This window comes from Pithys albifrons, chromosome 7 (assembly GCF_047495875.1).
Source record: "Pithys albifrons albifrons isolate INPA30051 chromosome 7, PitAlb_v1, whole genome shotgun sequence".
Classification (NCBI taxonomy): domain Eukaryota; kingdom Metazoa; phylum Chordata; class Aves; order Passeriformes; family Thamnophilidae; genus Pithys; species Pithys albifrons.
In genome coordinates this window covers 35,170,585-35,182,859 of record NC_092464.1, presented here as the reverse complement: position 1 = coordinate 35,182,859, position 12,275 = coordinate 35,170,585, and the positions used below count along the sequence as shown (strand labels likewise).

The window sequence follows — 12,275 nt, the reverse complement described above, 5'->3', positions numbered from 1 at the left end:
CAAAGTTCACGCTTAACCTCATGCTAAAGAGCCTCTGTTAACAGTCAGAGAACACAGTCCATCCTCTTTACATATATTTCTCCTGAACCATAAGCAGCACATAAAGCAGACTCCACTCAAATCCAGTAATGATGCTAGGTATTTTGGGAAATAAAAAAAAAAAGCAAAAAGTTGGCACAGGACAGAAAATGTCATACTTCAGTGTATAGTGGTGTTCTGTCAGAAGCCAGACATATTAAAAATATTTACATAATTTAAAATAATTTGTACAGGTCTAGTAAAGTCTATTTTGGGTTTTGGGCTTTAATAAGAGATTAAACATTTGCTAGATCCCATTGGACTTCATGTGTAACCTTGGCATTTGAGGGCAGTATTGAGGATATGCCATTACTAAACTTTTCATATTAGTATGAGTGTGAACTGAAATACCATAATAAAAATGTAATAATATTTCTTGCCACTTGAAAACAGTCCTGGACTTTATATGTGTTTCCAGATGGGAAACTAAAAATGTACTTGATGTTTGCACATGTGTATTCAGAGGTGGCTTTTAGTATAATTTAAACATTCCAGAATAATGTGGCCTAAATATAACAACATGAATCAACCATCAGTTTCAAAGAAATATATGGCAATTTTTCATTATGAATCATTAGGGACAGGTACCAATACCTGTCACAAAATTCCTGATGATTGTTTGGTAGGATGAATCAATTATAAAAATCTCCTGATATTTTTGGGGCTTAGAGTATATAATTTATCTTTAAATATGATGTAATGAACACCTATAGGAAGCAGAGTTGAAAAACCAAGTCAGAAGAAGTACATATAAGATTCTGGAGAGCTGTTGAAAACACCAGTGTGCAAAAAGGGCAAGTATGTACTAAATATTTAGTGTATATAATGCTATGAATAATCTTCCAAAATGTGCTCTGTAGTCAGAATGTATGTAGTCTATTGAATATTCTGTAGAATAAAAAATAAGGATTTTTTAAAAAATAATATTGAAGTAAAAGTAAACAAAAAGCTTACCTGGTAGTATCAAACTGTGGAAAGGCCAGAGCTTGTCTAAAGGAAATTTTGAGATTCAGAAGTATAAATTATAGCCTCAGCTGATGCAAAAACCATGCAGTTCCTCTGAAGTCAACTTACACAGGTTTACAGCAGCTGAGGATGAGGGATAAATTTTAAAAGTAACTGTACCAAAAATCTTGCCCCTGATTTTTTAAAGCTAGAGGATCACAAAATTCTATTTTAAGCTGCTTATGGGGCTTGTCTCCTTTCTGAACAGTCATTTTGAAACTAATTTTGAAATGGAGAGGAGAGAAGAGTTGCAGTAAAAAGGTGGGTATTTTCTTCTAACTATTTTCCAACAACAAAGCTACAGGAATCCTGACTACTCTTTTAGTGTTTTACAAAAGCTTTCTTTTTTTATAACATTATTTTAACACCGAGCTTTCATGAAAGAAAACATTATATAATGAAGGTAATAATCCTAAATTAAAATACTTCCACACTGGTATTGTCACTAAATAAATAATCTGATACTATCTTAAAATAAAATTTGTAGAATGTGAAATATTAGAATTTTTAGAATATGACAATGAGTTGGTTTCAGTGTGATTTTAATACATTAAATGGCAGGGGGAAAAATCACATCCATGACTATAAGTGGAAGATTTTGCATGAATTGAATTCCCTACCTAAAAAATCTAACAGTCTTTTAGTCAAATCTTCATCTGTTCATGCCAGTTCATTTTTAGCTGATCAAAGTCCATGTTACCCCTGCCTCTGCAATATTCCATCTATGTCAATGATTTCACTGTCTTCTTCATAACATACATTACTTAAAACAGGGAAAACTATCTAAAGCAGATATTGCATTGTGTCCTCAGCACACGAGAAACACACTGAGTAGAGAGAGCTCAGGTTCCCTGGGGAAAGAGTGGGGGCAGGGGAGGAGTGAACCGTAAAGTGGGCTATGCAGTAATTGTAAAATAAAAAGGATACAGAGTGCAGAGGACACAACCAACTATGCTACATCCCATACAGTCTGACTGCAGAGCACATTTGAGAAGATTACTCATAGGATTTTATACACTAAAATTTCAGATAAACTTTACTGGCCAGCAATTTACTAGTAAAAACCAGAGCAGAGCAAAGTTTACTGTGTAAATGTTTCCAGGGTGGGACACCCAGCCTGTCCCAGTTTATAAATGACCTTCTTAATACTTCTCTGAACATAAATAAGAGAAGTTGTACTAATGAACATCTGGAAGACAGTATATAGCCCTCCCACCACTGAAAAGTGTCACCGGCCATATCTGACAGAAGAAACAACAAATGGTCCTAACATTTCCTCAGACTGCACACAGCTTGTAGCAGTGTTTCAAATATGCCTGTGATCTTAGCAGAAGATCTACAGGGTTATTCACTAGTCCTGATTTGGATATGGTTGACATTATGTGAAAGTAAGTGCTCTCCTGAGATTTCAGTGAAAGCCATGATGCCAGGGAAGCTGATCTCACAAGACTTCCATCATCTTGGATGACAGAAGTCTCAGAAGATCAGTTAATTTTTTGTCATTCTGAGCCGAAATCTCATCACAACAGTTCAGGAAATTTCAGGGGCATTAAATCCAGACACAAACTATCACCTTCAACTGGATTTGAATCCTAAATTTGAGCCTGCACCCCCTGTAAGCTTGAGGAGTTCAGTCTTCCCATTCATTCCCTAGTCTTGAAAAAAATGTATTTCAACAATAATATCGATATTATTAATATTAATATCAAATTGGAAAAAATATACATAAATTATTCTCAGACAAAAATTGTGTTCTGGAACTGGCAGCCAGAAACTCTTCTGTGCTTGTTTCAGCTCTTCTACTGACAAATTGTGCAGCCCCTAGTGAGTCACTTCACTTTTCTCTCTCAGTTCAACCATCTGAAATTATTTATCTCACAGGAAGGCTATCATAATTAATAAACTGCTTCATTAGCTACTGTATAGTTTTTAGAAAATGCTTTTTAAGCCTGTTCATAAAGAAGAGATTTATTGCCATGAGAATTCTGCTTCCAGCTCTCGTGTCCTCGGTGGTTAAAATATGGGGCTGTTAAAGTGTTCAACACCATCTCCTTCACTCCAAAGCCCATCACTTGTCATGAGATGCACTAGCATATCCTAATCAAACACTGGGCTTAATGTGCAACAGCCTGAAGTGCAAAACAATTTCCATTATTCATAGATCTTGTGCAGATCTTGGAAAATGAAAGCTGTACATATTCCAAGTGAAAGACTGAAATACATCTATGTGAAGCAGAACTGGCCTGTAATGCAACCTTGATTTTATTTTTTCAATTTCCTTTTTCCCTGGCTTCATTACCATAAGGACTTGCTTTTACTTGCCCCCGTGCCCAGCAACACACAACTTTACACAAACAAAATCTTTTCTTTAGGGGACAGTTGAACACCAAACAAGTAAACCTTACATATACGGATGCATCAGACTTTAGTTTCAAAATCTTATTACATACAAAAGGCAGCAGTTCATGTACTGGGCTAGATGATAGCTACAGCAAGCAAATATTAGGATGGTTTTTAATTATTGCTATGGTTACAAAATCAGGGGGGACACTGGAGGAAAAAGGAGAAAGAGAAACAAATTTACAAAGATGGCAAGTCCTCTGAGCAAAGAGAGGGTGGTGGAGAAACAGAGACAAAGGGTGAGGGCTGGTGGGTGGGGGAGAAAGAGAGGTCACTTTAACACCCAGCTGAATCAAGGCAAACAAAATAATAAAAATCCAAGTTCTTCTAGGGAAATATTGCTGATAAGATCACCACAGGATAAAGTGACACAAACAAAGAAAAATGCAAGGAATTGTTACAACTTGTGCCTGCAACAAGCAACGCAATTTGTACGCACTCGGGAGAAGCAAGATCAGATATTCAGCACATATTCACAGCAGCTATGAGTAACTGAGCTGCCTTGCTTCCCCTAGTGAGTACTGAGCCACTGACAGCTTAAGAAGAATTAGTTCCTACCCAGTCTAGTTCATAATCCAGAATTTAGGCATGACGGGTACAAGGTCCTGTTTCAGTAAACAAAACAATATGGTTAGCTTCACCCACCACATTAATACCTTAATCCACAGCAAGGCACACTGTCTGCAGGCAAAGCTACTATCCGGGGAAGATTTTAAAGCACAACTCAGGAGCACGCTAAAACTTTGGCTTTGGGAACTTTAAAACATAAGCACAAACATAACAGGAGATACAATTTCAGAATAGTGAGCTTTGTCAACAGTTTCAGAAGCACCGTGGTTTTTAACTATTTAACTGTCCCTTCTGTGAAAACATTTCTCAGTTACTGGTTCAGGAAATTTCATCACAACTCCACTTTTTCTTTGGAAGACTTTGCTTTGCACAATCTTTTTCCTCTTATGCTGCTTTCATTCTCATTCAATTTGAGCAACTGCTGTTCAAAGCTCTGCAGAGATGCAAAATTTTTCCTTCTGCACACTGCCCTACTAAAGCGACTCCTTTCCCAGCAAGCTTGATAGGAAAACCTAGACTTCAAACTGTTTATTTTGTTTAACCAAGTATCTTGAGTCATGAAGTGTTAAGTAGATAAATCTAGAGTTTCAGTCGCTCTGATCCTCCCTGGACTGCCTAGGTCAGTCTTGCCTGAAATCAGTATGGAAATCTTGCAGACCTGGGCCCAGAGCTGAAACCCTGAGGGATGTCCTTCCCAAGGCTACCGGCTGTCCCAGCACACCACTACTATTAGGGCAGAACTCTTCATTTCCACATCCAGTGGCTGCTGCACCACCTGAGCTAAGTACCAAAGCAAAGCCAAGGTAAGAACTTCAGCTGTTTCTCGGTTTTGCACCAGTTGCACCATCACAGCAAACCAGCACGGAAATGCATGCTATTTGTAAAAGAAGCAGAAGCAGAGGACTCCATCCAAACTCAGACACCAATCTGCATCTGATGAAAGTCCTCCACCTTTGTAGCTGAGCCTTTCCTGTTTGGCTGACATGCTGTGTTTCTGGGGAAAGCAAGCTGTGCCTGTCTTAAAGACATATGAAATGCACCCAGGACCCAACAGCCAGTCCAGCCTTTCCTCTGGGATACAGAGTTGAGTGATGCTTGGACCAGGGTTTTCAGAGTCACCAGTAGGATCTGGACCCTTAACTCTCATTAAGTTGAATAAAAATTAGTGCTGATGACAACTGAGTCACTGCAATTTCTTTCAATTCTCTCCTCCTCCTCTGCCAAAGCTGTCCCACATTCTTAGGTGAATTAGGAGGTTCAGTTATTTTACTGTTATAACTAGGAACATGCAGCTACTGATTTATTACTTTTCTTTTCTGGTTATGCTTTCAGTCTTTCATCTGATAGACACTTTAAAAATGATTTTTTTATTATTACTGTTGAACCTAGTAATGCGTACAAGGCAAAAACAATAGCCTACAGTCCTATACACTTCTGATACAGAAACAATTTCTTTTCTTTTTTAAAGACCCATAAGATTTTGTCAGGAATACAGGTATAGGCAAGCTACACATATTACATTTTATTTAAATTTATAAAACTACATACCCCGCAAGTGGCAAATAGAAAGGGTAAAAAAAAAATAACAGGTCAAATTAAAAACTGTATTTTTGAGTTCAATTTTTTTTATTGCCAGCCTGATTTTTACACCTCTGTTCAGAGGTCATAAATGTTGATAGTTAAAGATCAATGCCTTGCAAAATTCAGATACAGAGGCATCAGCTCCATCGAAAAGACCTGCTGTCATAGAGGCTTCCAGCAGCTCAGTGCATACTGTTGTTCTTTCACTCCAGTAATCCACATAGTATTGCACTTCCAAGTTCTAAAACCTCCAATACTCTGAAACTGCAAAACCAAACTGGATATAAGCAGCATATTAAGGCGAAGATACCGCCAACAATTCCAACCCCGTAACACTCTCAGCCTACTGAACCACATCTTAATATGCTACATGTGCTACTCGATGTATTTTTGCCACATACATGTAAGAGGTATATGTTTCCTCCTCTTTCCAATGCAACATATTTTAATACAAAATCAATGTGTCTTTGGTGGGCCACATAAGGGTTTTATCCACTCAGCTCTGAATCTACGAAGAAAGCAGTGTTGATTTAGATGTTCACTCACTCATTTATTAGGACAGTTTTAAAGCATTAGGTGATAACCCAACTGAGAGGCACACTGTGAGGGAAACTGAGATAGTTGTGATAAATTAAATCAGTTCTGGAATGTCATCTACAATACCTTAATACTGGATGGAACATTCTCCTAAAAAAAATTAAACCAGGAAATGAGCATCTTGGGTGGTAGACTGTGGCTTTCCATAAATGACAGGTAATACAAGCTGATTTAAAATACATATAGATAAATAAATTGCTTATTATAGAAACATTACATTAATGCAGTATATATTCTATATGTGTGTGTAGATGTGCTTGTGTATCAGACAATGTACATATTTATCAGACTGTCTTCCATTTCATACTACAAACAAATTATGAACCAATCAAGGATGTGAATCTTTTGCCGCCTATCTGCATTCTTTAAAACACCTGGCATCACACAGCATCCAGACTAGTATCAGTTATTCATATGCATTTTACAAAGGCAAATTTAGTCAACAAAAATGGTGTTATGACTGCTGCGTACCAAATTGTGCTTGCATTGCTCAAGTACATACTTTCATGAAGCCAGAAAGATTTGTTCTTACATCAGGGTCTTAAGTTTAAAGGAGCCCATCCTGCATTCTCTCATACAGGCCTTCAAAAATACCTGATCCATCTCCCATGGATTTGGACACCCGATGAATCAGTCTCAAAGTCTCCCAGACGTCTCCAGTTACTTCAGTAACTAGCTGCAAACATCTTAGATGACTTTGTCTAGTGTTTGACACACACATTCTGAACACACCAGCAGTAATAGCATTAGCAGAATCCAGAGAAATCTGAAGTTCCTTCTAATGCAGCCATAGTACAGTAAGGTACTAAGCACCCTCATTTTTTACTTTTTAAAAAAAGTCACCAGAGTATGTGTAGTCTTGTGCTTTAAGCATGAAGAAAAGTGAAATGGCTAATAATAAGAACAAACATGGCTGTAATACAGATGATTCTGATTTAATATCCATGAACTTACACATAAGAAATAAGTTTGCTCTGAATGTTTCCTACATTTTTTCTAATTTGTGTTCACGCAGAGTATTGTTAATAGATTTATATTGCTCAAAGCAGTGTGTAAACAAAGAGGCTTTTTACATGACCTGCGTGCTCAAACAAAACCAACTATAAAAACAGAATATAGAAATATAGAATATTAAAACAAAAAACAACCTGCATTTGAAAAGAAGAAAGGCCCCAGAGCTCTGAATTTTACCTCTCACTATTAAGAGTTAATGTGTACAGATTTTTTTCCACCCTTGGAAGAGTGGCAAAAATCCCCTGAGAAGCAAAGGCGCTGTTTGTTCTCTATACTGTGCTTTGGAACCAATAGCTCTTTCTGTCTGAAAGAACCATGCCTTCATATATTAGAGTTAGGGACAAAACCTGCTTACACAGATTAAAAACTAATTTGTATTAATGTAGAGTTTCAGTCATTAAAACACAGAATTCTCACCATATGCACCAATAATTTAATCTTGTTCTTAAGTAGCCTCACACTTCCAGTAAAAAAGAGGCAGGGGGTGCTGGAAGAGAGTAAACTACAGAACCTTTAGTCCCCAAAACAGATGCCAGTTTTGGATTTATTCGGTCAAGGAGTATTTAGCTTGGCTCAGCTACACTTGCATTGAAAAAACACTTGCCTAGTCCAAAAAGTTTTTAACAAGCTCTGCTGCAGATGTTGTTGCCATTTGGCATGTCACTGTCACTGCGTGGTACAGCAGAGAGAACTCTTGACCACAGGTTTTCCTTGGCTGGGGGAGCCAGCGTTTTTGGCTATCGTTCTTCTTCTGGCCAACTGGCTGCATGTTTACGCAGCGTGGTTTTAGACGGAGTGTTAGCAGAGGCTGGGTTAACAGCCTAACCCAGACCAACAGTGAGGTGAAGGCATGATCTATCCAATCTAAGAAAACAGAGGTAGAATAAGCTCATATATGTTGTTGCTCTTAGCCCTGAGTCTCTTGCATGCACCATACCTATAGACAAGAAGATATTTTTCTTTGCCTCAGGACAGATGACAACAGCTTTAAAAGCTGTACCAGTCATGCAAAGCAGAAACATATAAACACATGTGGTTGCTTCATCTTTGTCAGCTTGATTTCATTTTCTCATTAATGACAGTTTTACCTGGGAGAAATGCCACTGAGAGAAGTTCAGTGAAGTTACTGCTGTTTTACACTATGAGATATCTTGAGAGGATAAAACTCCTACAGACTTAAAACTAAAAACTTCTGTCCTCGTATTTCCATTGGTCAGCAAATGGCAGTTCTAAAACTGAAAAAGCCCAAGTATTTCTACATTGATGAACTTGATTCCAAGGATACCAGTGCTGAATACCTTCACAAAAGTGCATATAAAGCTGGGAAAACTTAGGAATGCCCAGTTACTTTAGTTTACCTACATTAATCCTATACCATTTCATATGCTTGAGAAGCCTTGACCTTGTAAGATGCAGAACAACTTTAAAAACAATTTTTTGTTTTTTTGTTATGACATTTGACTTGTAAAAATTAATTATGTTTGTCCAAATTCTGACACTTCTTTTTTGATGGCAACACCTTTGTTGCACTCTAGAAAAAGAAAATATCACAGTTTTACATATATTATTTGGTGTGCTTCCCTAGCACTGCCATTACTCTGACACACCACACTCCTATCTGGAAAAAATGAGGACTGTGTACACTCCCTCCACAGCACACACTTTCTACTGCAGTCTTTCTTGACTGACAATTTTCTTTAAGTCAAGTTGTAGAGCACAGACACCATTAAAGAAATAGACAGGCTATTTGCTTAAATTCTACTCATGTGTACCAAAAATCCTATTTAACACAGTATGGATCAGACAGCCCACTCTTTAGTTCTCTCTCACCGAGAGTTTAATCAGGGCTAGGAACATCTTGAAAGTTCATAGACACAAAGGCAATTTACTGCAGCATATTAAAAAGGAGTATAACGTATGACTAAGAATGAAGTAAGCAGTGTCTGGCTACATCCCCCACTGTCTGGGTAATGGGTATGCAAGAGAAACATGAGAAAATACAGTTATTTTTTTAAAAAATTATCTTTTTACCATTTTGGCTTCTGAATGCATTGTGGGGACTTGAGGTGAAGCACATGGATTATTGAGGTTCGGCCCCTGCATCCCCATGATGTTGGAGTTCATTGACATTTGTCGCTCCATCTTTTAAAAGAAAAAAAAAATTGAAACATCTGGAGACATTTGCAAGAATTTACTCTCAGTTTCTATTTAAACGGACTCAGCTTTATTTCTTCAAGTCATGACTGGAAAAATAACAATCTGTGTCATGAATTGAATGTGTGTATGCACACAGGCGTGTGTTTCATCAGAATCGGCCCTGAAAACTCACAGCCAATTATAAAGAAAGGGGTTCTTTAATAAACAAATGTAGCAGCCACCCAGGCTTGTGCTTTTTTGTAATGATTTTCTCCCTTTCAGTATAACAACACTCAGAGTTGAGTGGTTTTAAAAGCATCACTGTATAAAATTGTAGCTTCCCCTACCAGTGCAGCCCAACTTAGCTTGTTAAAAGCATAAATAAAAATCTAAAATCTCAAGCATATGGAAAAGAAGTTGGCTCTTTTTCCTTCACTCGGACTACTCAGATGAGAAGAGTTTTCCATATGTCTTCTAAGGGAAGCTTTCATGCACTGCTGAGATAGCAAAAAAACAAAGCAGAACTCCTCCTGGCTATTCAGAGCCCTTTCTGGAAACTAATGTCACTGGCAGGGAAGGAGTGATACAATTTTCAAAAAACCTAATGACAGTAAATCATGTATAAAATCACTTCCTGAAATGTGTTCCCCAAAAAGAGGCAAGCTCCATACATTGCCCGGCATTGACAGGTGTGGTAAGCAGGGTTATGGTGCTGCTTTCAGTCAGAGCTGAGCATCTTAAATGCTTTGGGCCAGTTTCCCGATCTTTCACTCTTGCAAAGAAGCAGCTTTCCAAACCACCTGACCTCTCCAAACAGGGGAGCTATTTTTGTGTTCCCTTGCTGAGGTGTTGTTTCCCACCCTCTGTGATGCCTGGAAGAATTGGTGCTGGGCCTTGGGGAGATATCAATATCCCAGAGCCCACCAGTTTGGAGAAGCTGCCACTACCAAGGCTTCTTATCCTCTGCCCATGGGGTAGGAGCAGCTCCTACTTTCATCTCCCCTGCAGCCCTTCCAGGAGGGCTGTGGGCAGCAGCTGCAGCTAGGGCAGCCAGCATTGGCAGGGTCTTGTTTGCTTCCAAGCCCACATCGCTGGAGCTCTCAGCCAGAGCACACCTGCTCATCTGCAAGTAAAGTTGCCCAAAGGGTTCTCAAGCAGCAGCCTGAAGCAACTGAACTGACACCATTGCTAGATGTTTGCTCCATTTCAGGTTACTTGGGAATCACGCCAGAAAAAAACTCCCACAGTGACTTTTTTTTTAACTTCCTGGTCGATATTCCAGGAGAATTTTATAGACAAGTTACTAATTATTAACTTAATAATGACTGCTTGAATAGCAACCAAACCTGAATCTTTGTATTCCTGTGGAGTGTCTCCCTTACTGCAGTAAAACCCAGAACAAGCAATGCTTTCCTCCTTCCCATGGTTAACTGCTCCCAGACTGTCTTTCAAACTGAGCACAGTGAAATGACACAAAAATTTCTCCTTTCTCCATCCTTTCTTCCCCATGTCATCCCTACTCATCTCCACCCCTAACCTGCCCAAATGTCTTATACTGAAAAGGTTGTTAAAATCATTTAAGAATTTGAAGCTGCAACTGTAAAGCATCCCTTTAGCTCCATAATAATATGGGAAATTTTCCTATCCCTGCAGAAATCGGTGAAAGATGAGCAGTGATCATGACCTAATTCTAAATAGGTGCAAGTTAACAGGCCAGAAAAGTAAGTCACATTTACTTCTTGTTAACTGGTTATCTCCTGCAAACAAGAGGATTACTTAGAGTTCACTGATATAATTTATGTAAATGACTTTTCCAGTTTTGTCCGAATTCAGAAAAATCTTTTTGTTCCAGCACAAATATACTAATCTCACCTACATGGCCAAGTGTGAGAATCAGAAATTGTAGTCTTGTGTCAACTGCTCCTAATCACTCTCACACTAATTAGCATAGTGCTAACTGCATCAGAAATACTCTTCCATAAAATGAAGCACAGAAAAAGGTCCCGCTTCCTTAATGCATTACACTTAGATTTTTTACAAAATGCAGCAGACTTGCACCTCTGCATAGATTGAATCAAACACAAACCAACCTTTCTCGCCTCTAAAACATCCAAAGCAAAAAACTTACAGGCATGAGTACAGCAGAGGATCCTGGCATGGTAGGGTTGGGCAGGGTGCCAGGCATAGAGGCAGGCATAGGCTGTCTTTGTCGGTTGTGTAGGTGCAGTAGTGAAGACAGAGAACCTGGGACAGGCCTAGAAGAAAAGAAAAGAAACTAAAGAAAGCTGTCATGGGCTATGGAGACCAAAACAAGCCTTACCATGCCAGCCATTGCTAGGCACAGGCAACTCTAGACAAGCAGGCACAGATAAACCAATCCAGGATTTGTCCTTTCCTGCTTAAATCAGTGGAACATTAAGTTTTCAAGAAGCAGATGAATCACATTTCTTCTGCTATTTATCAGTTAAAGTACCAATATAGTTCATCAGATATAACATGAATGTAAATGCATCAGCTGGTCTCAGTCTAATGCACCTCTGCATCTTACAGTGCCCAGCAAAAGATTTCTGCAAACAAAGCAGGAAAATTTCCTGGCATACCACATCAGTGCACCGCTGTAAATTCAGCCCTCAGGAACAAAAATATCTGGATAATAGTTTTGCAGGCTATGACAGAAAATTAACCACTGTTAAATTGATTTAGAAATCTTATCAATTGTAAATAAACTACTCTAAAAGGAGTATTTCATCTCTTGATATTCTATCCTGTGAAACTCTACCAAGCCTTTGTTCCAAAGCAAGGTTACTAATTTTACCACTTAGCATGTCACCAGGAAACAGAAAAATGGGGAAAAAATAGAAAGAAAATTAGGAAAATTACATTCAGATTAAGCA

General features: G+C 38.4%; 1 protein-coding gene across 3 annotated transcripts in view; it reads right to left on the bottom strand.

Annotated features, from left to right (window-relative positions):
- The window catches only part of CREB5 (cAMP responsive element binding protein 5), a 254,317-nt gene that overhangs the window by 62,612 nt on the left and 179,430 nt on the right, over positions 1 to 12,275 (bottom strand). For all 3 annotated transcript variants that reach the window (XM_071561003.1, XM_071561004.1, XM_071561005.1), the window contains 2 exons: positions 11,510 to 11,636; positions 9,277 to 9,387 (listed from right to left, as the gene is read on the bottom strand). In XM_071561003.1, coding sequence (XP_071417104.1) covers positions 9,277 to 9,387; positions 11,510 to 11,636 — 238 coding nt within the window. The remainder of the gene's footprint in view (positions 1 to 9,276; positions 9,388 to 11,509; positions 11,637 to 12,275) is intronic.